Below are 27,373 nucleotides of genomic sequence, written 5' to 3'. Positions count from 1 at the left end.
ATCACCTGATACAAGAATAACAAAAAAGTTACAGCTGGTTCCTGTATCAGTCTCAGCTGCAGTTAATTTCTCTTAAAAAGCCAATAAGAAAGTGTTGAGGAAAGGAAGAAGGAAAAGACCCGTTCCTGTGAGTTAAGGTTTGCCCTTCATCCAAGGATTTGACAGCAAAAGCATCTCTTTTGTATTATGTAACTATAGTTTGTCTTACTAAATTCCCCAATTCTGAAGTTTATTTCTTTATAAAATCCTGGCCAAATATTCAAATAAAATCTTTACTATGTTAAGCCAGATAACTAATCACCTCCATATGGGCGTAGGTCTAACAAACCACTGTGTATGCTTGTTCCAAGTTCACCCACACACATATTCCACTGACATCTGAGCCATTTAGTAACTTCTTTGGGTTACCAATTTAATCCACATTTACCAAAGAACAAGGAAAACCAATGTGACTTTGACCTTGAACCAAGTAGATGATTTTAACATATTTATATAAAAATGACATTGGAGAAACCAAAGCATTTATCTCTCTTGCTTAACCTACCTATAGGATCATAATAATAGTAGGCTACAAGCTTGGACTCTTCAAAACAGTGGGCGGGGGGCAGTGCTCAAAGACTAAATATAAGATGTAAATCTTAATTAGAGCCCAAATATGTAAGAAATATGCAGAGCTCTAAAAGATGTTTTGGGAACAACTAGGGAAAGCAGAATTTGGACTGTATATGAAATGATATTATGGGCTTATTTTTGGCTGGTTGGTTGTTTTGTAATACTGGAACTGAACCCAGGGCTTTGCACATGGTAGACAAGTGCTCTACCATTGAGCTACATCCCCAGTTAATTTTCTTAAGTACAATAATGGTTGTGATTTACAGAAGAACGTCTATAAGAAATGCATTACTGGAGTATTTAAGGGGAAAGTACAATAATGTTCATAACTTTCGAACAGTTCATTCGTTGAAAAAAAAAATCCTTCAATTTAAAAATTAAAGAGCAGGCTGGGGTTGTGGCTCAGGATTGGGGTTGGGGTTGAGTGCTTGCCTCGCATGTGAAAGGCACTGGGTTCAATTCTCAGCACCACATAAAAATAAATAAACAAAATAAAGGTATTTGTTCATCTACAACTAAAAATATTAAAGAGAAATATGACAAAATTTTATTAATTGATGAGTCTAGGTAAAAGACACATGGGTATTTATTGCACTGTTCTTTCAAATTTTTTGTGGATGTGAACAGTTTCGAAATAGAAAGTTAGGGGAGAAAAGATCCAATAATAATATTGTCAACCACAAGTTTTTCCTAAACCCAAATATAACATTTCTTCTGACTCACTCTGCCTGGTATATAAATGTGGGCAGGCAAGGGGCTTACTATATTGATGACTATCTAGTTTTGAATGCCTAAAAATTACTTGCAATTTTTAATAAATTCTTCACATAAATAATTTTTCACTTGGGTTTTTAAATATCCATTTCACACATAAGAAAATTGAAGCTTAGGGAGAGTAAATAACTAACACAAAGTCCCAAAGCTAGAAAGGACAGAACTATATATATTTACTTAAAAATATATCAATACCAAGTATAACAATCAGATTCAAATATTTAAACAAATTTATGTAAGCATGTAGAAAGTAGAGACACAAATTCTCTACTACAGCTGACTATTTTCTGTCCCTAACTAGGGGAATCATCTGAAATATCCTCAAGGGCTGACCTAATACAGCAAAGAAGCAAAAATTCTTAAATCATAGAGACCACGAAGGAAAAAGGGGCCTCTCCAACTCCATAAGACTAAGAAACAGCTGCATGGTTATCTCCAGCATGCCAACAAGACAGTCATAAAGACTAGGGCTAGGGACAGGAAAGGCTGCTTGCCACAAGAATGTGACTATCCTATGGTTCAAGTCTCTAATCAATGGATAGAACCATCTCTGGAATGGGGGAGGGAGGGCCATGTTAGGGACATTAGGAAAGAAGAGCTTCAAATTCAAGTCTCATAAACTTAAGGATTTATACTAAAAGATTCATTCCCCCTCTCTCACATGTGGTTAGTATCACCAACCAAGCCCAGCCTTAATCCCTTTTAACCAGTGAGAGTTGAAATGACTCTAAATGCCAATAACTTTACAACACTTTAATTAAGGAAATGACACACCTCTAAAATTTGCACCTGAAATTTCTAGTCACCAATATATATCTTGACTGCTGAAACCGGGATAAAACATCCACAAGAAGCTCCACAGATTCAAGAACTTCTGCTAGATGTTCTCTCCAAAGGGAGTTAGCTAACCATGGGTTAAGGCAGCAGACACAGGGCACAGTCCCAAATTTAGAGCCCCAGGACAGGCCTGCACCAAATCTCAAGGTGGCTAGAAGTCTGGGATAGAAGATTTCTCTCTGAGAATGATTCTTTTTTTTTTTTTTTAACCTACCTCAAACCTTTAGGTAAACAGAAAAGGATTAAATAAGTTATAGTATGGAACTAGTGAAAACACTTCTGAAATAGATGGTCTTTGTTGTCTTAAATGTAAGATAGTCCCACTCTTCACCAAATACTCAAGATCAAATACTCAACAGGAAAACAAAGAAAAGGCCTCAAACTCCTCTACTCTGAGGGGAAAAGGGAGTGAGGAGTGGAGGCAATATGAAAATAACAGACACAAATACTAAAACCAAATGTCCAAGCACTAAAAGCAGCAATACCCAGGGGGAATATCCTAGTTTATGTTCTTTCCAGATTAAAAAAAAAAAGAAAGAAAGAAAGAAATTCATCATGTTCTGCATGTCCAGCCAAATTACTGGGTACTTGTGAAACAGAACAACTACCAGGAGAGCCAAATGAGGGCAGGACACAAGCACACATTCCAGAATCTGCTCTTCTGTGTGCTGCCATTAGGTGCAAGTCCCTGGGACAAGGTTTGAGAGAAAGAGGGAAAATATATGAAAACTAGTCTGACCACAGGAAGCAAAGAAGACACCTGACTTTTTTTTTTTTGTAAAAACAGAAACATTTTAGTAACCAAAAAATTGTCTAGAATACAGCTTATTCACTTTTTTTTTTTTTTTTTTTTTTTGGTGGTGGTGGTGCTGGGAATTGAACCCAGGGCCTTGTGCAGGTGAGGCAAGCATTCTACCAACTGAGCTATATCCCCAGCCCCGCAGCTTAGCCATTATTTTAATTGAAAAAGCTAAGTTTCAGAAGCAAGTTAACTTTAGGAATCCATCGATAACCTGTGATTCCAGAGAAAATGCAACATTTCGCCTGGTATGAACACTCCTTATATAAGGCAATGAAAGGCATCATTTTATTCTCAAAATATTTCATACTTTCAGAAATGCAGTCATCTACTGAATCAAAGTCTGCAATCACTCGTCCTCCCACACTTGGGAAATACAGCCTCATCATGTGAACAGGCCAAACATTTAAGAGACACTAAAATCCTTCAATTTTCCCATACTCTAACACAAACAAAAATGAATTCATTGTCTGATCCTTTTTCTACTAAAAAAAAAAAAATCTAATTAGTGAGACTTGGAAAAGGGCATTCTTGAGCATTTTCTTTTATTTCCTCTCTGCTAAGAACTAAAAGGAAGTCCTGTCTTCTAATAGAATATCAAATAGCCAATGTCTGCCTCTTATGATCATTGCATTTTTCTAAAATATTTGTTAAAAATAAATATCATCATAAAAGCTTTTCAAATGAAACCATTAATATAAGTATATAATCTAAGTATATGAAAATTATTTCATTTATATATTTTATACAGTGGGAAAAGATGTTAGTCTCAAAAATAGAACCTAGCTCATTTCTGAAAATGATAACGAATATTTATAGAAAAGATGTTTCTCTCTGTACTTGATGGTGATGAGAGCCTTACTGAGTGGCTGAGAGAACCTGCAGCTACTACAGCCAGCGCAACACTGCTTTTGGCTCCAAGTTACAGTACACCTCTGCTCTACCAAACATCAAGTGTAGAGACAGGGAGACTTCTGGGTGGGTTAACTTCAGCAACAACATCAAGAACCGAGCTGATCAACCTTAAGTATGTGAGCTTAGAACTAGACAGACTGAGGGATATCATGAATGTAAACTAGAGACTCATCCAGGCCCAACAAAGTCTAATATAAGAAAAGGAACTGTCTTTTCCTTGTGTATTTACTGGAGGAGGAAGAAACTTCTCCAAGAAGTCTGTTTGCACATTGGCAAGAACTGGATTGCAAACCAGCCCCTCCTCTAATCAATAAGGAAAAAGGGCCTACCCTAAATGCATAGACCTGGTTGGTAATAAAGAGCTCCTTCCCTGAAGGGTAGATATCTGTACAATTCATGATTTTGTATACAAGGAAGAAAACAGGGATAGAATTGCAATAGGGGACCAACAGGGTCTGCTATACAGAGTAAAATACAGCAGTAACAATGACCTCAAACCACTCTGCAGTGGGAAATAGAGAAATAAACAGGTTGATCAATCCTTCCTTTGCCCTCAAATATCTAGATCCCATTTTATGATTCATATCAAGGATTGTTACTTATGTTTATTTATATATATATATGAAAAAATACTTTTAAAAATTATATTGGTCACCCTCAAACTTATATCAATCACAGAAATAACTAGTTACTGTTTTAATAAACCTTCCCTATTATCAAACTGTGGTTTTAAAGAACCTCCAAAATGGGAAATAATAAATGTAACACAGATGTTCACTAAAAAAATGAAAACAAGATTGTTTTTACTTCATAGCAACGAAATAGGTCAACCCATTTCCTCCTTCAGAGAATTCTCAGAGGACCGACAGCTCCACTAGAAGAGCATGTGTTTCATATGTGTCTGTCCACAGAAAAAGGAAATGCTGCTATCCAAAATAAACGGGGAATATTATGTGTTCCCATGAAAGTGAATTAGAAAATTGCAGTAAGGCTGTGTCCACACATTGCCAAACATCTGGATGAAAACTGGGGAGTGTGTAATCACTAATTACCAAGACATTAGGAAATACTTTTCAATCATCATCAAAATGCTTAGTTTTACTAAAAAATTAGTCCAGTAACTAACAATAACCCTGCTAAGAATTTAAGATAGGAACTTTATTTTTTCCTATTTGAACAGTGTTCCTGATGACTTGCTGAAAACTAAGTCAGTGAAAAGTAAATTTGCTCTCTAAAAGTAAATTACAAAATCTTCTTAGCTAATTGAACTAAGGTGAGTCTCTTCTAATATTTACATAATATTGAAAAATATTTATCTGAAACAAATGCTTGCTGAATTGTCTCTATCCAAATTATAAACACTTCAGGATGTCAAGTCTATTCTATCATGCCATCTGGGGAACTGATATTAACTACAAAGTTTATAAAGTTTGGCTAAAGTTAAAAAAAAATGAAGAGAGATGAATTCGGTACTTGTCATTTAAGATTTACTATATCCCCATGAGTTTAAAATATTTAACACATCTTAAGCAGCTTTTAAGGTACTTCAATTAAAAAACAAACCTGTTTTTAAAATTTCATTTAACTTTAAGAGTTTCAGTAGTCCTATGTTACTAACAAAACTGCTTCCTGGGGCTGGGATTGTGGCTCAGCGGTAACGCACTCACCTGACATGCACGGGGCTCTGGGTTCGATTCTCAGCACCACATAAAAATAAAATAAAGATGTTGTGTCCACCAAAAACTAAAAAAAAATAAATATTAAAAAATTCTCTCAGGCTGGGGATGTGGCTCAAGCGGTAGCACACTCGTCTGGCATGCGTGCGGCCCGGGTTCGATCCTCAGCACCACATATAAAACAAAGATGTTGTGTCCACTGAAAACTAAAAAATATTTTTAAAAAAAAATTTTCTCTCTCTCTCATGAAAAAATGCTTCCTAAAGGACCTATAAGTAATGTTTTTAAATCTACCTTCTCTTAAATTTACTTACACTAAAAGTATAAGCAGCAAACAGCATTGTTACTCTGACATTATTGATACAAATTATTGTTGGTCCTTTAACAAAATGATTCACTTGAGAAATGTTTATATGTCAGACATCTTTCCCTCCCTGAGTTCTGGTGTCCACTCCATCCTCATCAATTTATAACTAAAAGCAAACTTCCACTAAAGCAGCAGACCTACACAGCCAACTGTCTACCAGCTACCTCCACAGGGATATGAACTTTTTCAGGGGCAGAGGAGTTACGGATGGGACTAGGGATTGAACCCAGGACCATGCTAGAGGAGCACTCTGCCAGAGTTACATTCCCCCCAACTTTTTTTTCCCCCCGAGACAGGGTCTTGCTAAATTGCCCAGGCTAGTCTTATACTTGTGATCCTCCTACCTCAGTCCCCAAAGTAAACTGGGATTACAGGCATGTACCACTGTGTTCAGCAGACAAGTCAAATTTAAATAACTAAAACTGAACTTCTGAGATTCTGCTTCCAGTAAAAGCTGAATTCATTACAATCCTGTAGAACCCTGAGTTCTACAGACCAACCCTTTTGCCAAGAACAACTAGAAAAACTAAACAAGTAATAAGAAACAACTGTTTTAAAGGCAGAAGAGAACTACCCATGCAGGGAGGATTGAGGCCAGCACCCCAGAGAAGGGAAATGCAGAGAGGTGAGCAGAATCATGGGAGCCACTCTTCTCCTGGAAGTACTTGCCAATTCACAACAGCAGCTGAGGGGCCAAAACACTAAACAGAAAAGTGACTGAGAAAGTCAGCATACTCTCCATCAGCCTTAAGGGAAGAACAAATATTAAGAGTTTAGGGGATGCCAAGTTCAGAGGCCTTGCTAAACACCGAGGCTGTCCTTTTGTGCCCACTGAAGGAGGCTCTACCCTAAGACAAGAGCAGACTGAGAAGTTAACTAATCCTCAACCTTTTAAGATTATTCTCTCACCTTGCCAGGCCCTTTCCTAAGGAAGATAGCCAGAATGTCAACTTATATCTGTAATATCTCTACAATTTTTTCATATGCATTAACCAAAATTTAATCAAAGCTTAACAGGCATAGAGTCAAGATCATGTGACTAAAAACCAAGGGTAAAATAAACAACAGAACATATTCTCAGGGCATCTAAATAATAAAGTTATCAGACACAAACTTTATATTACTACTAGTATAATAAAAATCAGTTGACAAGATGAAAATTTCAGCAGAAATCTGAAATCTAGCAAGAGAATAAAGAAAATTGAAAAAAGACACTAACCAAAATTAAGAACTCAATAGATGGGGGCTGGGGTATGGCTCAGTGGAAAAGCACTCGCCTAGCATGCATGAGGCACTGGGTTCGATCCTCAGCACCATGTAAATATAAAATAAAGATATTGTGTCCACCTATAACTAAAAAATAAATATTTTAAAAACTCAATATATGGATTTAATAGAAATTACAGCTAAAGAAAGAACTGATACACTGGAATATAGTTCAGAAGAAAATACACAGATAAACACAAAAAGACAAAAGGATAATGAGCATGAAAAGAGTACACATGACATGATCTAAAGGATATGTCTAACTACATGTAATTACTGTCCCAGGGAAAAGAGAGAAGGAATGCAGAAGAGATAAGTCAAGAAATAATGATCAAGCATTCTCCAAAACTGAAGAGCTAACCTGTCACAACCCTACCAAAGAGAACAACAACAACTAATCCCAAGCAGGATAGATTCAAGGAAAACAACATCTTCACACTTCACAGTAACAAAGCTGAAAACCAAAGGTAAAGAGAAAATCTTTAAAGCAGCATAGGAGAGTTGGGAAAGAACAATAAATTCAAAAGTGCAGCAATAAGACTGATGGCTGATTTCTGCAAAGAAGCAATGGGAGCCAGAAATGATCCCCTCAAATTACTGAAAGAAATTAATTTGATAATATCCACTGAAAATATCCTTCAAAAGTAGAGGCCAGGTGGATGAAGTGGCCCATGCCTGTAATCCCAGCGGCTCAGGAGGCTGAGGCAGGAGGATTGCAAGTTCAAAGCCTGCCTCAGCAAAATTGAGGTGCTAAGCAACTCAGTGGGACCCTGTCTCTAAATGAAATACAAATCAGGGATGGGGATGTGGCTTAGGGGTGGAATGCTCCTGAGTTCAATCCCTGATACCAAAAAAAAAAAAAAAAGAAAGAAAGAAAAAAAGAAAAAGTAGAGGAGGCCTGGGACTGTAGTTGCAGCTCAGCGGTAGAGCATTTACCAAGTATGTGAGAGACACTGGGTTTGATCTTCAGCACCACATAAAAATAAATAAAATAAAGCTATTGTGTCCATCTACAACTAAAAAAAAATTTTTTTTTTAAAGTGTACATGGGCTGGGGATGTGGCTCAAGCGGTAGCTCGCTCACCTGGATGTGCTAGGTGATCCTCAACACCACATACAAATAAAATAAAGATGTTGTGTCCACCGAAAACTAAAAATTAAATACTAAAAATTTCTCTCTTTTTCTCTCTCTCTTTTTAAAAAAAAAAAAAAAAAGAGTACATGGGGGCGCTGGGGTTGTGGCTCAGGGGTAGAGTACTCGCCTAGCATGTTCGAGGCCCTGGGTTCGATCCTCAGCACCACATAAAAATAAAGGTATTGTGTCCAACTACAATAAATAAATCTTAAAAAAGAAAAGAGTTCATGCATTGCCAGGAGAGGATGGTACATGCCTATAATCCCAGGGGCTCGGTAGGCTGAGACAGGAGGATCTCAAGTTCAAAGCCAGCCTTAGCAAAAGCAAGGCACTACACAACATAGTGAGAAGACCCTGTCTCTAATGAATTACAAAATAGGGATGAAGATGTGGCTCAGTGGTTGAATGCTCTTGAGTTCAATCCCTGGTACAAAAAAAAAAAAAAAAAAAAAAAACATGTATTAAAGTTTTGTTGTTGTTTTTCTTTTAAAGTGGAAGCCAAGATGCTTTTGATAAAAAAAAAAATTTAAAAAAAGAACCTTCAAAATATTTTTCCCCTTTTCACTAAGCAGCACCACCACCTACCTAGATACACAAGCCAGAAACCCAAATTCATCTTTGAATCCTGCAGTTCCTGCACCTTTAACCTCCCTCAAGTTGTCCATGCCCATTTGATTCTCCAAAATCTGTCTCATCACTAATAAGGCAATGCAAATTAAAGCAATATATCATTTCTTACTCATGAGAGCAGCAAACCTTTAACAGTCTGACAAACACCAAGTGTTGATTAGAATGCTAAGAATGCTGGGAAATAAGAACACTACTCACCAGCTCCTAATAAGAAAGCAATCTGTCAGAATCTAGGAAAACTGAAAGCATGCCTAAAACCCATGACTGCAATTCTGGCAATATACTCTATAAACTCTCACACATTTGGAAAAGGAGATAATCCTGTGGAGTTCATCTCAGAATTGTTTGTAACATCAGTGTAAAATTAACAATATAAACTGGCATAGTGATGTACACCTGTAATTCCTGGCCCCAAACTAAATGCCCCCCAAATTTAAATTATATTAAGAACTAGTCTTCGGCAGGATGCAGTGGTGCATATCTGTAATCCCAGCAACTTGGGAGGCTGAGGAAGGAGGATCACAAATTCAAGATCAGCCTGGGCAATTTAGGGAGACTCTAAGCAACTTAGCAAGGGCCTATCTCAAAAAAAAAAAAAAAAAAAAAAGACTGGGGATGCAGCTCAGTGGTAAAGTACCCCTAGGTTCAATCCCCAGTACAAAAAAAAAAAAAAAAAAAAAAAAAAAGCACATAAAATTCAACAAAGAGGGGCTGGGGCGGTGGCTCAGTGGTAGAGCACTTGCCTAGCATGTGTGAGGCACTGGGTTCGAGTTTCAGCACCACATATAAATAAATGAATAAAATAAAGGTCGATCAACATCTAAAAAAATATTTTTTAAAAAAAGTTCAACACAGGACAAGATTTATAAATGTGATAGCAGTTAAAGGAAAGGAATAAAGTCTACAGATCATTACACAGATAATCTCACATGCAAGCTAAAAATCTTTCATAGAGTACGATACCAGTTTTATAATTCTAAACAAACCAAAAAGAGACCTATGTATCATTTATGGATATACACACACCCATACACACACACACACAGACCCATCTTCAAAAGTATGAAAAATAAACCAGAGAGCCTCACAGCAAACCCATAATTGCTGCCACTAGGAAATATGAAAGGAAAGAAAAGAACAGGACCAGGGGTTGCTATACAATGTGACTTCAACTTCATTCAGTATTTATTAAAAATATTTACTGAAGACCTACTATACACCAAGCATGTTTTAGGTCTTAGAGACTTAGCAGTAGATAAAAACAGAAAACATTCCTGCTTCATCTGAGGAGAGACAATTTAAAAATAATAAAATTGTAATAGTAAGTGGTGATAAGTGCTAAGAAGAAAGATCAAGCTGGGAAAGGAAAAAGAGTGATGCTGGAGTGCTGTTTTAGAAAGCCTAGCTGAGGAAGACCTCTGTGCTAAGGAGACACTTGAGCAGAAACCGGACCAAGCAGGCAAGCGCCACATGAGCAGAGTAAGGGGAAAGTACGCAGAGACCACAAGTGCAAGGGCACGGTGACAGGGGCACACCCGGCAAGTTCACACAGTGACAAGGAGACCAGTGAGTGTGACTGGAGTGGAAGGGGAGAAATGGGATAGGAAATGTTGAGACAGCAGGGGAGAAAGGGTGAGAGGGAAGAGAAAGGGTAAGAGGTAGAAGAGCCCCCAAGGTAAGAATTTTTTTTACTTATTTTTAAAGAATTTTTTTTTAACAAAAAAAGGGAAGAAGATTTGTGTCAGTCATATGAGGCCCACATGCCTCAAGTATTTACTACCTGGTTCTTTTACAAAAGAGTTGCAGCCCCAGGGTTTGGAGCAAACCAGTCATGATACAAGAGGAGGATAGGAGTCTAAATAAGATGAGGATGGGGCAGATCAGAGGAGTGATACAAGAAGGTTAAGGCCCAAGAGGTGGAGATATCACCACAGTTTTGGCCTGAGCAACTGAAAGGACACTGCCATATACTGAGATGGAGGGTCATATCTGTAGTGCTTTATTTTATTAAAAGAAAGAAAGAAACCAGGAAGACTTAAATCAATGACATATAACATTAACAGCTACTACACTAATTCTGAGTAATAGGAATGTGAGTGCTTGTCTATTATTTTTTAACTTTGGGGGGGGTTGGGGGATTTTTTTGGGGGGGTTGGTGTTTTGTTTTGATTTTGGTACTGAGGATTGAACCCAGGGATAATTAACCACTGAATCACATCCTCAGCCCTTTTTATTTTTCATTTTGAGAAAGAGTCTCACTAAGTTGTTTAGGGCCTCTCCAAGTTGCTGAGGCTGGTGTTGAACTTGCAATCCTCCTGCCTCAGCTTCCTGAGTTGCTGGGATTACAGGCATGCACCAACCTGCCCATCCTGGATTCTTTTTTTTTTTTCCTTATTTCTAAGAGTTCTAAATCTAGTGTTTTTTTGTTTTGTTTTGTTTTAGTTTTTTCTTTTCTTTTTAGTTGTTGATGGATCTTTATTTTATCTATTTATATGTTTGCTGAGACTCGAACCTAGTGCCTCACACATGCCAGGCAAGCGCCCTACCACTGAGTACAACCCCAGCCCTGGTATGTTTTTATATAGACTTGTTTTTTCATTTCCTTCCTTCCCTGCACTTCACCACTACCATCCTAACCCACAGCTCTTTGTAACTCTCACCTGAATCAAAGCAACAGCTTCCTCATTGGTGTCCCAAGTCCTACCTCCTCCTCCTCCAATCCAGAAGTCTAGAATATCCTTTTTAAAAAGACTGGGTGGGGGGCTGGGGATGTAGTACCATCTGTGGTAGATGATTTGTCTAGTTTGCACAAAGTTCTGAGTTCAATCCCACCACAAATAAAGGCAGGGTGGAGCTCCACCACTGTCTGAGAAATTTGCTTAGCTTCCCTATGTCTCCATTTTCCTATTTGTAAATGTTGGTAATAGTTGTAAGAGTAAATAAATTAAGATATGTAAAGCACACAGGAAAGAACCTGACAGCATTAAGTAAATATTAGCTAAAATTACTGAAACATAAATCTAATGTCATACCCCTGTTTAAAATCTTTCAGTAGCTTCATGCACTTAGAATTAAATCTGCATTCTTTATCTGACAGCCTGCCTAGCTCCCTCTTCACTCCTCTTTTAAGCTACACACTCAGGTCTGGGCAGCTAAGTGCCTTCCCTTCTGCTAGGCAACTATCCCTACAAGCTGCTGCAGAAGATTTCCTCAAAGAGGTTGTCCCTGGCCACATGCTTTCTTGAAACTTTGTCCACCCCATGCCCCACATCTACCCAACCCCTTGCCCTCAATCTTTTAATTTCCTTAAACACATTTAGCATAATTTGCAGTTATTTTATATTCCTGTCTAGGGTTTTCCTTGTCCATCTCCCCATCTAAGCATAAGCTCCATCAACACAGGAAATTCATCTGCCTTATTCACCACTTATTCAGCACAGAGCTTGGCATTTGGTAGAAACTATATCAACATTTGAATAAATAAGTGACTATGGGGCTGGAGTTGTGGTTCAGCAGTAGAGCACTCATCTAGCATGTGCGAGGCCCTGGGTTTGATCCTCAGCACCACATAAAAATAAAATAAAGGTTTGTGTCCAATTATAACTAAAACAAAGTATTTTTTTTTTAAAGTGACTAGGGCTGGGATTGTGGCTCAGTGGTAGAGCGCTTGCCTAGCACGTGTGAGGCCCTGGGTTCGATCCTCAGCACCACAGAAAAATAAATAAAACAAAATAAAGGTATAAAACAAAAGAGAGTATTAAAAAAAATCTAAAAGCACCTATCATGTCCACTTTTTAATCATTCAAAAGTATAGAGATAAGCCTATCAAAACTATTACAACATGCCATATATATGTGTATATATATACAAAGTTATTATTTATCAATTTATTTTTTAAAGTTCAGTGGCTTTTAGTTTCCTATGAACAGACTGAAAGTATAGGTTACATTTTGTTTTACATTTAATATAAATTAATTGTATCATTTAAAATAAATACATAGGGCTGAGGTTGTGGCTCAATGGTAGAGTGCTCTCCTAGCACATGAGAGGCACTGGGTTCCATCCACAGCACAAAGGTATTGTGTCCATCTACAATTTGAAAAAAATTGGACTGGGGTTGTAGCTCAGCGGTAAAGCGTTTGCCTTGCATGTGTGAGGCACTGGGTTCAATCCTCAGCACCACATAAAAATAAAGATATTATGTCCATCTACAACTAAAAAAATATTTTAAAAAAATAAAAAATAAAAATAAATAAAGGTCTAGGATTGTAGCTCAGTGGTAGAGCACTTGCCTAACATGTGTGAGGCCCTGGGTTCAATTCTCAGCACCACATATAAATAAATTAATGAAATAAAGATCCATAAACAATTTTAAAAATATTTTTTAAAAACTGGGCTGGGGGGCTGGGGATGTGGCTCAATCGGTAGCACGCTCGCCTGGCATGCGTGCGGCCCAGGTTCGATCCTCAGCACCACATACAAACAAAGATGTTGTGTCCGCCGAGAACTAAAACAATAAATATTAAAATAAAAATAAAATAAAACATTTAAAAAAAAAAAAAAAAAAAAAAAAAAAAAACTGGGCTGGGATGTAGCTCAGTGGCAAAGCGTCTGCCTTGCATTCGAAAGTCCTGGGTTCGACCCCCAGTTCCAAAAAAGACAAAAAAAAGAACCCCACCAAAAAAAAAAAAAAAGATTAAAAATAATAATATAAATAAAATAAAATAAATACATAAATTCCCTCAAAAAGGATATTTGGGGCTGGAGGTGGGATGTAGGGGTAAGTTAATAGTAAAGCTCTTGCCTAGCAAGTACAAAGCTCTGGGTTTGTATGCCACACCAAAAAAAAAAAAAAAAGGCAAAACGGTTCTTATCAGTATACTATACTATTTGTCCATAAAAATTGTTTTCTAATTTTAGAAAGTGAAGATAGACAAAACTTTTGTAATGTCAAGAAATAAAAAGGCATATAGTGAAAAGTTTCCTCTTCACTTATCTTCCCCATCACCTCCCCAAATAGGTAGCCACTGTTGTTAGTTCCTTGTAATTTTCATGTGTATTTTGGAGCTCTTTCTGTATCAATTCACAAAGAGCTTCCTGATCCTTTCTACAATTTCACAATTTCATTCACCATCTGGGCATGTTGTCATTTATCTAATCAGTTTTCTGATAATGAACAAAGCAATGAATAATTTTTTTGCCTATATTATCTCACACATGGACATATGTATCTGCAGGCTTGAATTCCTAGAACTGGCATTGCTGGGTCAAAGGATTTCTATACTTGTGATACACCCCCAACAGAGCCCAGGGGTAGCTCTACCACTGAACTACACCCTAAGCCCTGCTACACTTGTAATTTTATACTGACCAACATCCTGTATAATTGGGGTCCACCCAGAGAAATAGCCATCTCTTTAAGGGTCTGAAACTGAGGGAATTTAATATAAGGAGTTGGTTACTTATGTGATGGAAAACAGAAGTCAAACAAGAAACAGTAAGACAGCCTGGAGATTAGCAAGAGCAAGAAGATGCTCCCACCTCTTGGTTGCAGAGTAGACAGGAAGAGGTATTTCCAAAGCTCAGGTGCTGGGGCCAAAGGACAAGGCAGCTGCAGAGACACTGACTGAAGCAGTAGGAGGGGAAGAGTAACAAAACCACCTGGTTTCCCTCTTCCTCCTGCCATCCAATCTCCCACCAGTGGCTCCCACTGGCCAAATCCAGGTGGAGGGCAGGTGACCAAGGACCAGGGAAATGCTGCCTGTGGAGGTGAATCCCTCTGCAGGGGGAAAAGGCAAGAAATGGATTTAAGCCAATAGGACACAGGGTATATTGAGCCTCCCTAAGAGCCATGACTAATTTATACTCCTACCAGTAAATGCTGAGACAGTCTTGCCAACATTCTGCTTTCAAACTTGGGGGTTATCACTTGTCTGACATATGAAAGATAGAATCTCAATCTAATCTTAATTTATATTTATTTTATTTTGAGTGAGGCTGAGTGTCACTTTGAGCCAGACTTAATCCTCACCTATACTGATGGGAGTAAGTGGAAAAAGGAAGGAGAACCAATTTAATTTAATTCACCTCATCGGCCATGGACGATCCATTCAGGAACATCAATCAGACAAATGATGGCAATGTGCCAAACTAGCCAGTCACTTTCCAGTTTTTTTGATAAGTAGAGACATATCAAAAAAAACTGCTGAAAAGAGAAAGGCAACAAGTGCCAAAAGAATTACAAATACCTTAACTACACTCTGCACACATTATAAGAAACAATGTGTTCTTGTAATCTTGTACCCCCAACTGGCTCCTCCTTGTAACTGCCTTCCAGCCATTCATGCCACCATCCTCTCCTTATCTTGCATTGAAAGAACAAAGAATTACATCCTGAACAAAAAGTTATATTATAAAAGCAGCAAGTGAGAATCAACTTTTAAATAAAATTTTAAAGTACCCAACCAAAACATTAACAAAAAAGATCTTTTAAATAATCTTTGGCCTCTGTCATAACTACTGTATGAATAGATCATTTACTTCATCTAAACAAGCTGAAACTGACTCCCCAGACACAGCTCAAAGTTCTTTCCTACACTCTAAAGATATATCAAAAAGTGTTATGCTTTATAATCAACTGGCAACTGAAATTGTTCTCTTTCAAAAGGCTGAACTTCATTTTTTTTCCCTTTTTCCTTCTTTCTTTCTTTCTTTCTTTCTTTTTTTTTTTAAATAGTGCTGAGGATTAGAACCGGGCCTTGTGAATTCGAGGCAAGCACTCTATCAACTGAGCTATATCCCCAACCCTTGAACTTCATTTCTTAAAACATGAATTTTAAAGCAAAACTTTTTTTTAATCTGGGCTGGGGTTATGGCTCAGAGGTGGAGTGCTCGCCTGGCATGTGTGTGTGAGGCACTGGGTTCGATCCTCAATACCACATAAAGTACAGTAAGGATACTGTGCTCACCTATAACTAAAAAATAAATATTAAAAAAAAACTTTTTTTAATCTAAGTGATGCTAACTGTACAGAACTATAAAAAGGTATGTAAACTTCAAAACCTCCAACAATCAACAGTACATCAAGTTTATACAACAAGCACTAAAAATGACTCATATTTCAAAACTGTGAAAGATTTTTATTTGATTCAAAATTACTTATTCTTCAATTACCAAACATATTCTTAAATGTCTTTCACAATTCAAGGAAGAAAGATTTTGATAAACCAAACCAATAAAGGTTAATAGTTTGGCAGCACCTAGCATGCTGCCTGGCATTTTAGTAGACAATGAATATCTGTTCATTGTTCAATGTTCCAGTGAGATGAATTAAATCATCCTGTACATGTAAAACATCTGGATGCCTTTTATAAACTGAGTTTCTTTTTCAAATTTGAAAGTAGCACACACTTTTTCCAGAAACCTGGAAAATATAAAAACTAAAAAAATAAAACGTATTATTACCAGTTTTTTCATTGTTTAGACAAGGATGCAAAGCTGCTTATGTTTAATGGCTGAAAATGTCTCCCTCACAAACTTCCCAAATTTAACTCACCATTCTACTATTGAACATTACTGTTTCCAATTTTTTACAATTATAGTGTAATACATACTGTCACGCATCATATATAGTTTTGAATTTTAAGGTTGTTTCTCTGTGACACATTCCCAAAAGAGATATTAATAACCCAAAGATAGTTTTAAGCCTTACTGATACCTAATATCATCCTTTGTTATGGTTCTGGAGAGCTATAAATAGCTGCAGCATACTGGCTCATTTTTTTCTTTATACCTGCTTTTTACCTTCAAGTGTTCCTCATTTCTTTAGTCGCTCATTTTTTTTCTTTATACCTGTTTTTTACCTTCAAGTGTTCCTCATTTCTTTAGTCAGAGTCAGAAGCACTTTCCAAACAAAATCGCCAAGACAGCTAGCCTCCTTGACTCTAATGTCAAATGTTCAAATATTACAGTTGTTTGTCTTATTTTATAATAAGGGGAAAACTGCTATGCCAAATTGTGCTGGGCAAAAAAGCAGGGCATCCAGAGGGAATCTATTACTTAGGATCCGGTGTCTCCAGACGGACAGCCAGGCTGTAGGAGGGTTTGCAACTGGGCTCCTTCTTTACACAGCATTCTCCTTCATAAACAACACACCCACTCGGTGCCACAGTGCTACCCCTGGCTTTAACTATGAGAACTGAACTTGCCAAATGCCATGACTGGTGCCAACTTCCCACCAGCCCTGCCGCACCGCTTCTTTCAGCAAAAATGATTTCCTTCTGAGCAGCACTTGCATTCTAGAAGGCACCTTGATTAACCACTTCATCCCGAACCCTTCAATACTGCTGATTCTTACAGGCAGCTGCTCCGGCAGCCTGTAATTAAGATTTTTCTAAACACTCCCTTATTGCACAGGGTTCTGATGATTCGGTCTGTCAGCAAAAAGGAGATCATTAGCCAAAGGATAGAGCGCCTCAACTTGGGGTGTTCCTGTAAAAAAATATGGGCATTAACCCTTTGCTTTCCAAATCAATGGACCCACTCCCCATACAGGGAGGCACGTTACTCAGTTTTGAAACCTAATTCACAGCATGACACGACAGTAATTTGTATTCCACTAAATAATTTACAACAAACACGACTCTTCCTGCAAGAGGACGCGGAATGTCGGACACATAATCAGGGCCACGCCGGGCACCGGCACGACCCACTTCGGAAAGGTGTCCTCCGCACCTGATCTCGGGGCTCCCCTCCGCTGCTGGCTGGGCTCCTGTCGCCCACCCTCCGCAACACCGACTCGTTTTCTGCTTACTCTGTAACCTTTGCTCTTTCATAAAATGCGTGCCCAGACCTGGACTGGAGCTGCCCCCCTCCTCGCCTAAGCAATTTCCCAGAGACCACTCCGGATCTAAAGCCAGGAAAACGGTCCCGATTTCCAACCTCCCCCCATCCCTGATGGACCCCGAAGGAGCCCCGAGAAAAAACTTTCCCCTCCCGGGTTCCCACCCACTCGCCCGCTCCCACCACCTGAGAAGAGCTGTTGCCTGGGGTCTTCCGACACCTCTCCGGAGGGCGAGGACGCCCTTGGCAACAACACGCGAGGAAGGTCGCCCCGCAGGGTCCCGGCCCCACCAGGGCGACCCCCACCCCTCCGCGGAGACCCCGGCCCGTGGCGACCCGCCTCGCACCCGGACCCTCCCGTCACTGGCCCGCAACCCCTCCGCGGCCCGCCACTCCCCGGGGCCGAGCCCCCGCCTCGCCCCGGGTCCGCGCGCCTCAGGCCTCCGCGGTCACCAGCCCGCAGAGACGCCGCCCGGACGCGTCTCCTCAGACGACCCCGGCCCCAGGCCGCCGGCGGGCGGGCCACACCTCCGACACTCACCGCCGCCGCCCTCGCCGCCGCCGTCTTCGTCCATCTTGAGGCCACTCCCGCGGCCGGCGAGCCCGGGGCGGGCGGGCTAGGAGCCGGGGCGGGGGGCGCCGCAGAGCGAGCGCTCGGGTGGACAGGCGGCTCCACAGCGCGCGGCCCGGGTCGCGGCCGGGCCTCCTCCGGCCGGGCGGGGCTCACCGCTCGGCGCGCCGTCACGTGACGCAGGCCCCGCCCCCCGGTGGCGGTGGGCGGGGTCCGCGGTGGCTGCCCCGCCCGCGGGAACACGCCCGGCCCGGCTGCTTCTGCGGTGGCAGAGACCTGAGACCCTCAAGCTCAGGCCCCCAGAGCACGGCTCGAGACCCCTCACCCCTGCCCTCCAGCAGCCTGGACAGGAACGGAGGGTCCGAGACGTGGGGACGTCCCACTCTACGAAACCCGGTGGCCGGGTGTCTAACTCGCACGTGCACTCCGGGGGCGGAAAAAAGATCTAGGAATGAAAGCACTGAGAAGTCAGACTTTTCCCCTCCTATCCTAGGACCTGTCCTGGAACTGATGACAGCCTTTCAGCTTTTTGAAATATAATGAAACCTCTCCTTTTTCTGACCATGGGTGCATCTTTAAATTAACAAAGTGCAAGGTATATAAATGAATGTTGTCCTGAGGTAGGAACCGAATCCCAATCCAGCACACCTGGGGTGCAGCCCTCAGAGGGCTTTAATAGGGGTTGGCCAGACTGGCGTCAGATGCCCTTGGAGTTTAGCGCCAGTCTCCCTTGGATTGCTGCCAGCTGCCAGGATTTATGATGCAGAAGGAGCTCTGAATTCAATTTCACGTGGGCACAGCCAGGAGCTGGGCGGAAGGCTTAGCACTCCCCCCCTGTTCCAAATCTATGGATTGTCTTTCTCTGATATCTCGTTTCCAGTAATTCTTCCTGAAGCATTGAATGTGAGCCTTTCCAAGCCTTCTGCTCGAACAAAATTGCATTAAAGAAAAGCAAACATTGTAATGGAGGAGATAGTTCATCTCTAATAGAATTTTCCAGCAACTGTTTTATATTTACAAATTGCCCATTGAATCAAAGGATCCTTCCGCCATCATCTATCAAAGCAGACAGTTTTCAACCTTTTTGTTCAAAGTCATGGGATGATTCCAAAGAGTTCAATTTCCTAATAACCTCAAGAATTAAACACCCAGCATTCTGGTGCTTCCTAAACTGTAGGGACACTTCTGGGTGTAGATAAAATGTTTGGCAGTTTGTGTGACAAAGATGCAACAGGAAAAGGATCTGGGAGTCAGGAGATATATGTCCAAGTCCCAACCCACAGATGTGGCTTCCTGATCTTGTTCCTGTCAGCTTTGTTATCTAGAGATAAGAGCATCATTACTGAGAAAAAAAAAAAGACAGCATACTTTGAACTTGATAATGTGCTATGTAGAGCTTTGAACTCAAAGATATTATCAATTATAAATGCTTTTCAATGTCAATTCCTAATTCTTTGGTCTCCTTAAAGTGTGATCTATAGGTACTTCTCTCCAAGTTTGAATCCCAAAATTGTGATCTCCATCTAATCTAATTTCCATATGAAACACAACCCAATTATTTGTAAGCAGAATATATCATCCCACAGGTTATCCTGTGCTCCCATTCCAACAAATCCTGCAAAAGTGTTGGGAGAAATCGGGCACAGCAGTGCATGCCTATAATGCCAGATACTGGGAAGACTGAGGCCAGTCTCAGCAACTTAGCAACACCCTGTCTCAAAATTAAATAAATAAACAAAACAGCTAGGGATGTACTCAATGGAAAAGTACTCTGGGTTCAATTTCCAGTATCAGAACAAAAACAAAAAAAAATGGTACTGGAAGAATAAAGGCTTAGGGTGTCTTTTCTATACTTTATTGGGGAAATTGGAAGACTTTAAAACCTTCACAACACAAATGAATCAATATTTCAGAGAAAAATTAGATTTTTTTAAAAAGAGGTGATTTCTGGTGTTTCTTGAATTCTACTGTTAGCAGTTATCTGCTTAAATTAATGTTGCCCCTACATGCAAGACCATTAAGTATTCTAGTTATCCACTAAGATAGGCGCACTCAATTATTAGCAGTTTGCTCAGATGATGAAAGTCATATAAGTGAATTTGGAAGGAAACTAATTTGTGCAGCAGACTTTGCTCCAAGATAATAATATTAAACCCAACTATTACATTGTTGCTGTCACTCAGCCAGACACTAAAAATTTAGATACCTCCTGCATTCATCTCTGTTCTAGGTGCTGGGAATACAGTGAAGTCCCTGTCTTCCTGGGACTGATGGCCTAAAAGCCATTAAGCAAGTAATTATACAAATAATTATTTAATTGTAATTTCAATGCCCTATCCTATTTATAGATGTTCTCAGTTTTTGCTGTTTCATGTGTGCTAACTTTGCAACCTTTAAACTCCTTCAGAATAGAGACTATAATCTGTATTCTATCTCCACTCTCCATTGCCAGGTGTGGCCATGTGAAAAATCGAGAAAACAACAGTATTTGGTAGATGAACAGGACCATGAAATGTGGGAGACCTTCTGAAAACATGTTGAAACCCATTTATGAGCCTTTTGACGATTGCAGAAATAGTTTACAAAGTCAAGAATGTGCACATTCCGGAAAGGTCAGGACTTCTTTGTATATCCTTCTTCATCCTGCTAGTGGAAGTCTGTGAAATCAGACACAAGTGTCCTCTTGCTGTTCTAAGAATCACAAGAGTCAAAACCCTGCCAAGACTCTTTTTGCTTGTCCAGAAAGAGTCTTCCCACACTGCTTGAGCTGTGGATGCTTCCAGTTCCTGCATAAGAGCAGTTCCCATCTCCTCTGATAACCTCTGATAGTCAAGAAATGCAGACATGGTGGTGACTGTCCGTAGTAGATGGGGACCTTGGCTAATCCGTTACATCTGGTTAAGGGTCTGGTCCAATCCAAGGAAGGCACATACAATAGCCAGTTCACTGTCAGCTGATGGTCACGAAAGAAAAGTAATGTTTTCTAAAATCTGATTTCGTCTAGGAATGGAGATGATCTTGAACAGATTAACATGCTCCACTCTGCCCAAGCAAACAACAGGAGTCCATGTGTCAAGTCACATCCTCATTAAATTTTCAAAAACCCAGACAACCCGTTCTGTCTCTCTCCCCAACCGTTCAGTGCTGTCCACCTGGTCTTATTAAATCCCCACTGGAATCCACACAAATGACACCAGTTCCCAGGCCTCATGTTACCAAGGGCAGCTTAATTCCTTTCAGATTGATTTATAATTTGCATTTTTGCAAGAACAACAGCAGTCGAATTTCTCTTTTGTGGTAAACTTAGGAAAAAAATAGTCTGGCCCCTATTTTGAGCTATTTGTTCTTGGAAGAAAGACAGTGTACCATTCAAGGCATCATCAATATTAAGAGTTATTGTATGCAAGTTGTCTTCTACAGTACTAAAAAAGCTGTGTTATTTTTATCTAGTTCTTCATTTTTTATAATTTGTCCCTGACCTACTAAAAAATTTTAAAAAATTAATTTCAAAAATGAAGTTGGTCAGAGTTTGCTGTATACAGCTTAAAATCATCAAGAGAATCTATCCTGGGGTGTAAAGTGTACTATCATTCAGGCAATTAAAGAAAAAGAGTAAAATGACAAATATAAGAACATAGAACGTCTGTCTGGGATCATGGTCCTCTACATGGGATGTGCTCCTTGCCTTCAAATCAGTGACAGACCACTGGTCATAGAGCACTATGATTTGGAAAGCCTAACTACACCAGAGTGAATGTGACTTGTAAGATGGCAAAAGCTAGTCACAACTTCTGGCCATTCAGTGGCTTTGTAAAATAGTCACATAACACCCAATAACTGACTTTGGGTTCCAGCCACGATGCATCACCAAGTGCCACCACTGATATCTGATAACCCAGGCTGTCAAGATAGAGAGCTGGGCACTTCTGTTTCTTGCCTGTGTGACCTTGGGCAAATTGTTCACCTCTCTACGTCCTGGTTTCTGTGAAATGGAACCAACAACAAACCCTGGTGCATAAGGTTTCTATGAGAACTAGATGCTATGGTACACAAATAGTGCATAGTACATAGCAAGCATTCAGTGAATAAATTGTTATGATAGATGTACAGTTGCCCTACCTGGTCATTCACAAGTCAGATCACTTGTCAGGAAGAAAGGAGGCAAAGCCAAATTTCTAAGGGCTTCTTTCTTTTTTTAATATTTATTTTTTAGGTGTAGATGGACATATTTTTATGTGGTGCTGAGGATCAAATCCAAGTCCCTCCTGTGCTAGGCGAGCACTCTACCACTGAGCCACAATCCCAGCCCTTTTTAATATTTTATTTAGAGACAAGTTTTCTCTGAGTTGCTTAGGGCCTTGCTAAGTTGCTGAGGCTGGCTTGAACTACCGATCCTTCTGCCTCAGCCTCCTGAGCTGCTGGGATTATACAGGTGTACACCACCATGCCCTGCCAGGGATCCCCACTTTCAATGCCAACTTCCAGTTGCTTTTTCACTCCAAGCTTACGTTCTGGAATCCAACCTACCTTGCTCTATGCCCTCAGCTTATAAAGTGTTCAACACTTTTTTGGGGGGGTAGAGGGGCACTTGAGACTGAACCCAGGGGCACTCTACCACTAAGCTATATCCCCAACCCTTTTTATTTTGAGACAGGATCTCACTAAGTTGCTGAGGCTGACTTTGAACTTGTGATCCCCTTGCCTCAGCCTTCCAAGCTGCTGGGATTACCAGCATGCGCCACTGCACCCAGCTCCACAGTTCTTATTCATCCGTCCACTAAACAACTGTATTCTTAGTGGGAGTGGTGGTGCTCACCTGTAATCCCAGTGACTCAGGAGGCTGAGGAAGGATTGCAAGTTGGAGGCCAGCCTGGGCAATTTAGCAAGACCCTATCTCAAAATAAAAAATAAAAAGGGCTGGGAATATAGCTCAGAGGTAGAATTCCCCTGGGTTCTATCCTCAAGAAAGAAAGAAAGAGAGAAAGAAAGAAAGAAAGAAAGAGAGAGAGAATGAACGAACCAACGAACTGGGTTCTTAGGGTCATAGTCGCACCTGTGCACTGCAATAAGGGAATTTGGAGACCCTGTGCCCTCTCCTTTTACTCATATAAACTGCTTCTTAGAGCATAGCCACCACACTGGGAACCTGGAAATTCAACAGGAGCCATCATCAGTCAGTGACTTTACATCATGTACAGGGCAGACCTCAGCACCCAATGTCACTGTGAGGGCCCTGTGGACTCCTTGAACCTGCAAGACTCCTTTCTTAGGGAAAAAAAGAGGAGTGGGATCTACTGTACACACACACTCAGATACTTCTCCCTCATATATAATCTCATAAATTTATTTTTAGAGCTCTACTTTTGTTTTTTAAGCAAATACATTGTTAGCAATTAATAAATGTGATTGAAGTTTATCACTGAAGTTTATTGAGGACCCCTATTTCCTTGGAGTCAAAACAGGGAATGATTGCATTTCTTTCAGTTTAGCTGCCCAATGACACAATGTTAAATCTCTTTCTTCTTTAGCAACATAGTGTGGGCAGATTCCAGAACTTCCTGATTGCTTACATTGTTAAAAATAATGTCTTGGGGTGGGGGAGGTGTGTGGCTCAGTAGTAGAACACATACTTTGCATGATAGAGGCCTGGGTTCAATCTCAGGACAAAAAAAAAAAAAAAGTAACAATAATGTCATTTACCACAACTCTTGATTCTTGATCCCAGAACGATGAAGTAGGAGTAGTCTTCCCTGTTTCTCCCATTAAGTATAACTGACATCTCTGAACATTGATATGAAACAAACAGAAGATTGAAAGGTGGGATAAGAAGGCAAATAGGCTAGGGATATGGGACACACCGGATGACCCAGTAGTAAATTCCCTGATTTTCTTTCTTCTTCAACTATCCTAGAGTGGATGCTGGAAAAGCCAGAAATTTAGAAATCCATAAAAACCGGTGCAAAAAAAAAAAGCCTCAACAGAAAAAAAAAAAAAAAAAAGGCTACTCTGTCCAGCCAAAAGATCAGGAAAGGCGTTGCCTACTAGGATAGAGAACTTTCGACAATAACCCTCTACCCCAACCCACCCACCCCCACCAACATCAGCAAAAGGCTGAGCTGGGAGTCTGAACCTTCACTCTCCCAAGGCTGAGAGCAAACATCCCTAACCCAGTGGAATCAAAAAAGGCCAAGAGGGGAACAGAGACTTCATTCTAGCCAGGTACTAATGAGGTCCCTGTCCTTCCCACACTGGGGTGATGTTAGATGGGCACTCAGTGAAAATCAGTACTTTGACACCCTCTCTTTTAACAATGCCAACCAGCCCCATGGTATCAGTGGAGGCCCCGAGGAGCAGTAAGGAACACTGCTCCTTCTCACCCTATGGTATCAGGGCAGCCCTAGGAGGAACATGAACTTCCTCCTCCACTCAGCAGAAATGAAGTGTTCCTTCCCCAACATGCCAGGAGGTCAACAGAGGCCAAGTGGAAAAGCTGGACTTCTACCCCAAGCTCCCAGGGATAAGATGTCCCCGCTTTCTTTGTTTCTGGTGACATAATGGTTATATAAGAACCAGAGTCTCGTACTATCAAAAATTCTAAGATACATGGAAAACCACTCATATCAAGAACCAGAAAGATCCCAGGTTGAATGAGAAAAGACAATCAACAATGCCAATACCAATACAGAGGTGTTAGAATTACCTGTATCAAATTCTAAACTAGTCATTAGAAAAACATCCAATAAGCAATTAGGAATGCCATTGAAAGGAGTGAAAAAATAGAAAGTCCAGCAAAGAAACAGAATAGATACGACTGTGTACCATGCCACAGGCCTATGATCCAGGCTACTCTGAAGGCAGAGGCAACAGAATTGCAAGTTTAAGGCCAGCCTACACAATTTATCCTGTCTCAAAAATTTGAAAAGGGCATGAGGGCATTAGGAATGTAGCTCAGTGGTAGAGCACTGGCATTTGCCAGAACCACCCCCCCCCAAAAAAAAAAAAACTTAAAAAGAAATTTAATGGATGGACTCACAGCAGAATAGAAGAAACAAAGAATCAATGAACTTCAAGAGAAAGCAACAGAAATTCTCCAATCTGAACAAAGGAAAGAAAGCAGGCTGAAACAACAACAATAACAATAAAAACAGAATTTCGGAGTCAGGTGGGAGTATAACAAAAATCTAAGATTTATTATGGGCGGGGTGGGGGGATTCCAGAAAGGGAGGAAAAAGAAAGCAAAGCTGAAAAAAAAATATTTGAAGAAATAATGGCTGAAAACTTGCTGCCTTTGAAAAAAGAGATAAATAAATAATTTCAAAAACCGTAAGCCTTGGGCTGGGGATATAGCTCAGATGATAGAGTGCTGGTCTTGAATGCACAAAGTCCTGGGTTCAATCCCCAGCACCAAAAAAAAAAAAAACCTACAAATCTACATATTCAAGAAGCTGCAAATCCCAAGAAGGATAAATCCAAAGTAGTCCAATGCAAAACACACCTCTAAAAATAAAGGGAAGGGAAGGATCTTAAAAGCGGAGAGAGCAAAACAATGCCTATGTATATTTCACAAATGGTTTTGACATGGGCATTTTACTATGCTCCCCAGGCTGGCCTCAAGCTCCTGATCCTCCTGCCTCAGCCTCCTAAGTAATAAGTAATTGGAATTATAGGCATGTGTCACCACACCCAGATGTTATGCATATTTCAACTCAACAAAATTATTTTTTAAAAGCTGTCCTTAAGCTAAGCGCAGTGGTGCATGCTTATAATTCCAGCAATTTAAGAGGCAGAGGCAGGAGTATCAAAATTGGAGGCCAGCCTGGGCAACTCAGCAAGACCTTATCTCAAAACAAAAATAAAAATAAAAGGGCCTGGGATGTAGCTTAGCAGTAGAGCATCCCTGGGTTTGAACCTCAGTCCTGCAAAAAAAAAAAAAAAAAAGTATAATAATTAATAAATAAAATAAAAGCTTGTTCTTTGAAAAAAATTGGTGAAATCAACAAACTTCTAGCAAGATTGACAAAAAGAGAGAGAAAGAGAAGACATAAATTACCAATATTAGGTCTGGGTATGTAGCTCAGTGGTAGAGTGTTTGCCTAGCACGTTCGAGACACTGATTTCAATTGCCAGCATAACACACACACATACACACACACACACACACACACACACATACATAGAGAGAGAGAGAGAGAGAGAGAGAGAGAGAGATTAGTGAGGGCATGCATATTATGAACAACTCCATGTTTATAAATTTAACAGTGTAGATTAAATGAACTCATTCTTCAAGGAGTAAAATTTACCACAATTCATCCAAAATGAAATAGACCAGTTGAATGGAATTTCTACATACTAGCATTGAACACATGGGAATTTGAAATTAAAAAGACAATACAATGCAAAATACCTTAAAGAATTAATTGAGTACTAGCCAGGTGAGATGGTCCTGTGTCCATAAGCCAAGTGACTTGGGAGGCTGAGGCAGGAGTATCCTAAGTGCAAGACCAGTCTTAACAACTCAGTGAGGTCCTAAACAACTTAGGGAGACTCTATCTCAAAATAAAAAATAAAAAGGGCTGGGGATGTGGCTCAGTGGTAGAGTGCCCCTGGGTCTGATCTCCAGTACCAAACAAAGAAAAAAAAAAAGAAAGAAAGAAAGAAAGAAATCACACTTTTGGATATTTTATCAGAATAATGAAAACATACTCATTGCAGTTTATTTTTTTAATATTTTTTAGTTGGAGATGGACACAATACCTTTATTTATTTATTATGTGGTACTGAGAATTGAACCCAGGGCCTCACACATTTGAGGTAAGTGCTCTATCACTGAGCCACAACCCCAGTCCCAGCAGTTTATTTTTGGTAGCCAAAAATGGGAAACTACCCAATTAATTGTCTGAAAGTAGATGTAAAGTTAAACGAGTAAATATACACCATGCAATATTGCACA

At 40.0% G+C, this 27,373-nt stretch overlaps 1 protein-coding gene across 1 annotated transcript in view; it reads right to left on the bottom strand.

Annotated features, from left to right (window-relative positions):
- Cyth3 (cytohesin 3) overlaps positions 1-18,578 on the bottom strand; it is an 86,544-nt gene extending 67,966 nt beyond the window's left edge. Inside the window, exon 1 of the mRNA XM_078023690.1 lies at positions 18,394-18,578. Within this exon, the coding sequence (XP_077879816.1) occupies positions 18,394-18,427 (34 nt within the window). The 5' untranslated portion in view covers positions 18,428-18,578. The remainder of the gene's footprint in view (positions 1-18,393) is intronic.
- Between the last annotated feature and the right edge of the window lie 8,795 nt (positions 18,579-27,373).

The sequence above is a fragment of the Ictidomys tridecemlineatus genome, chromosome 10, assembly GCF_052094955.1.
Source record: "Ictidomys tridecemlineatus isolate mIctTri1 chromosome 10, mIctTri1.hap1, whole genome shotgun sequence".
In the NCBI taxonomy this organism is placed as follows: Eukaryota; Metazoa; Chordata; class Mammalia; order Rodentia; family Sciuridae; genus Ictidomys; species Ictidomys tridecemlineatus.
This window is presented reverse-complemented; position numbering and strand designations above follow the sequence as displayed.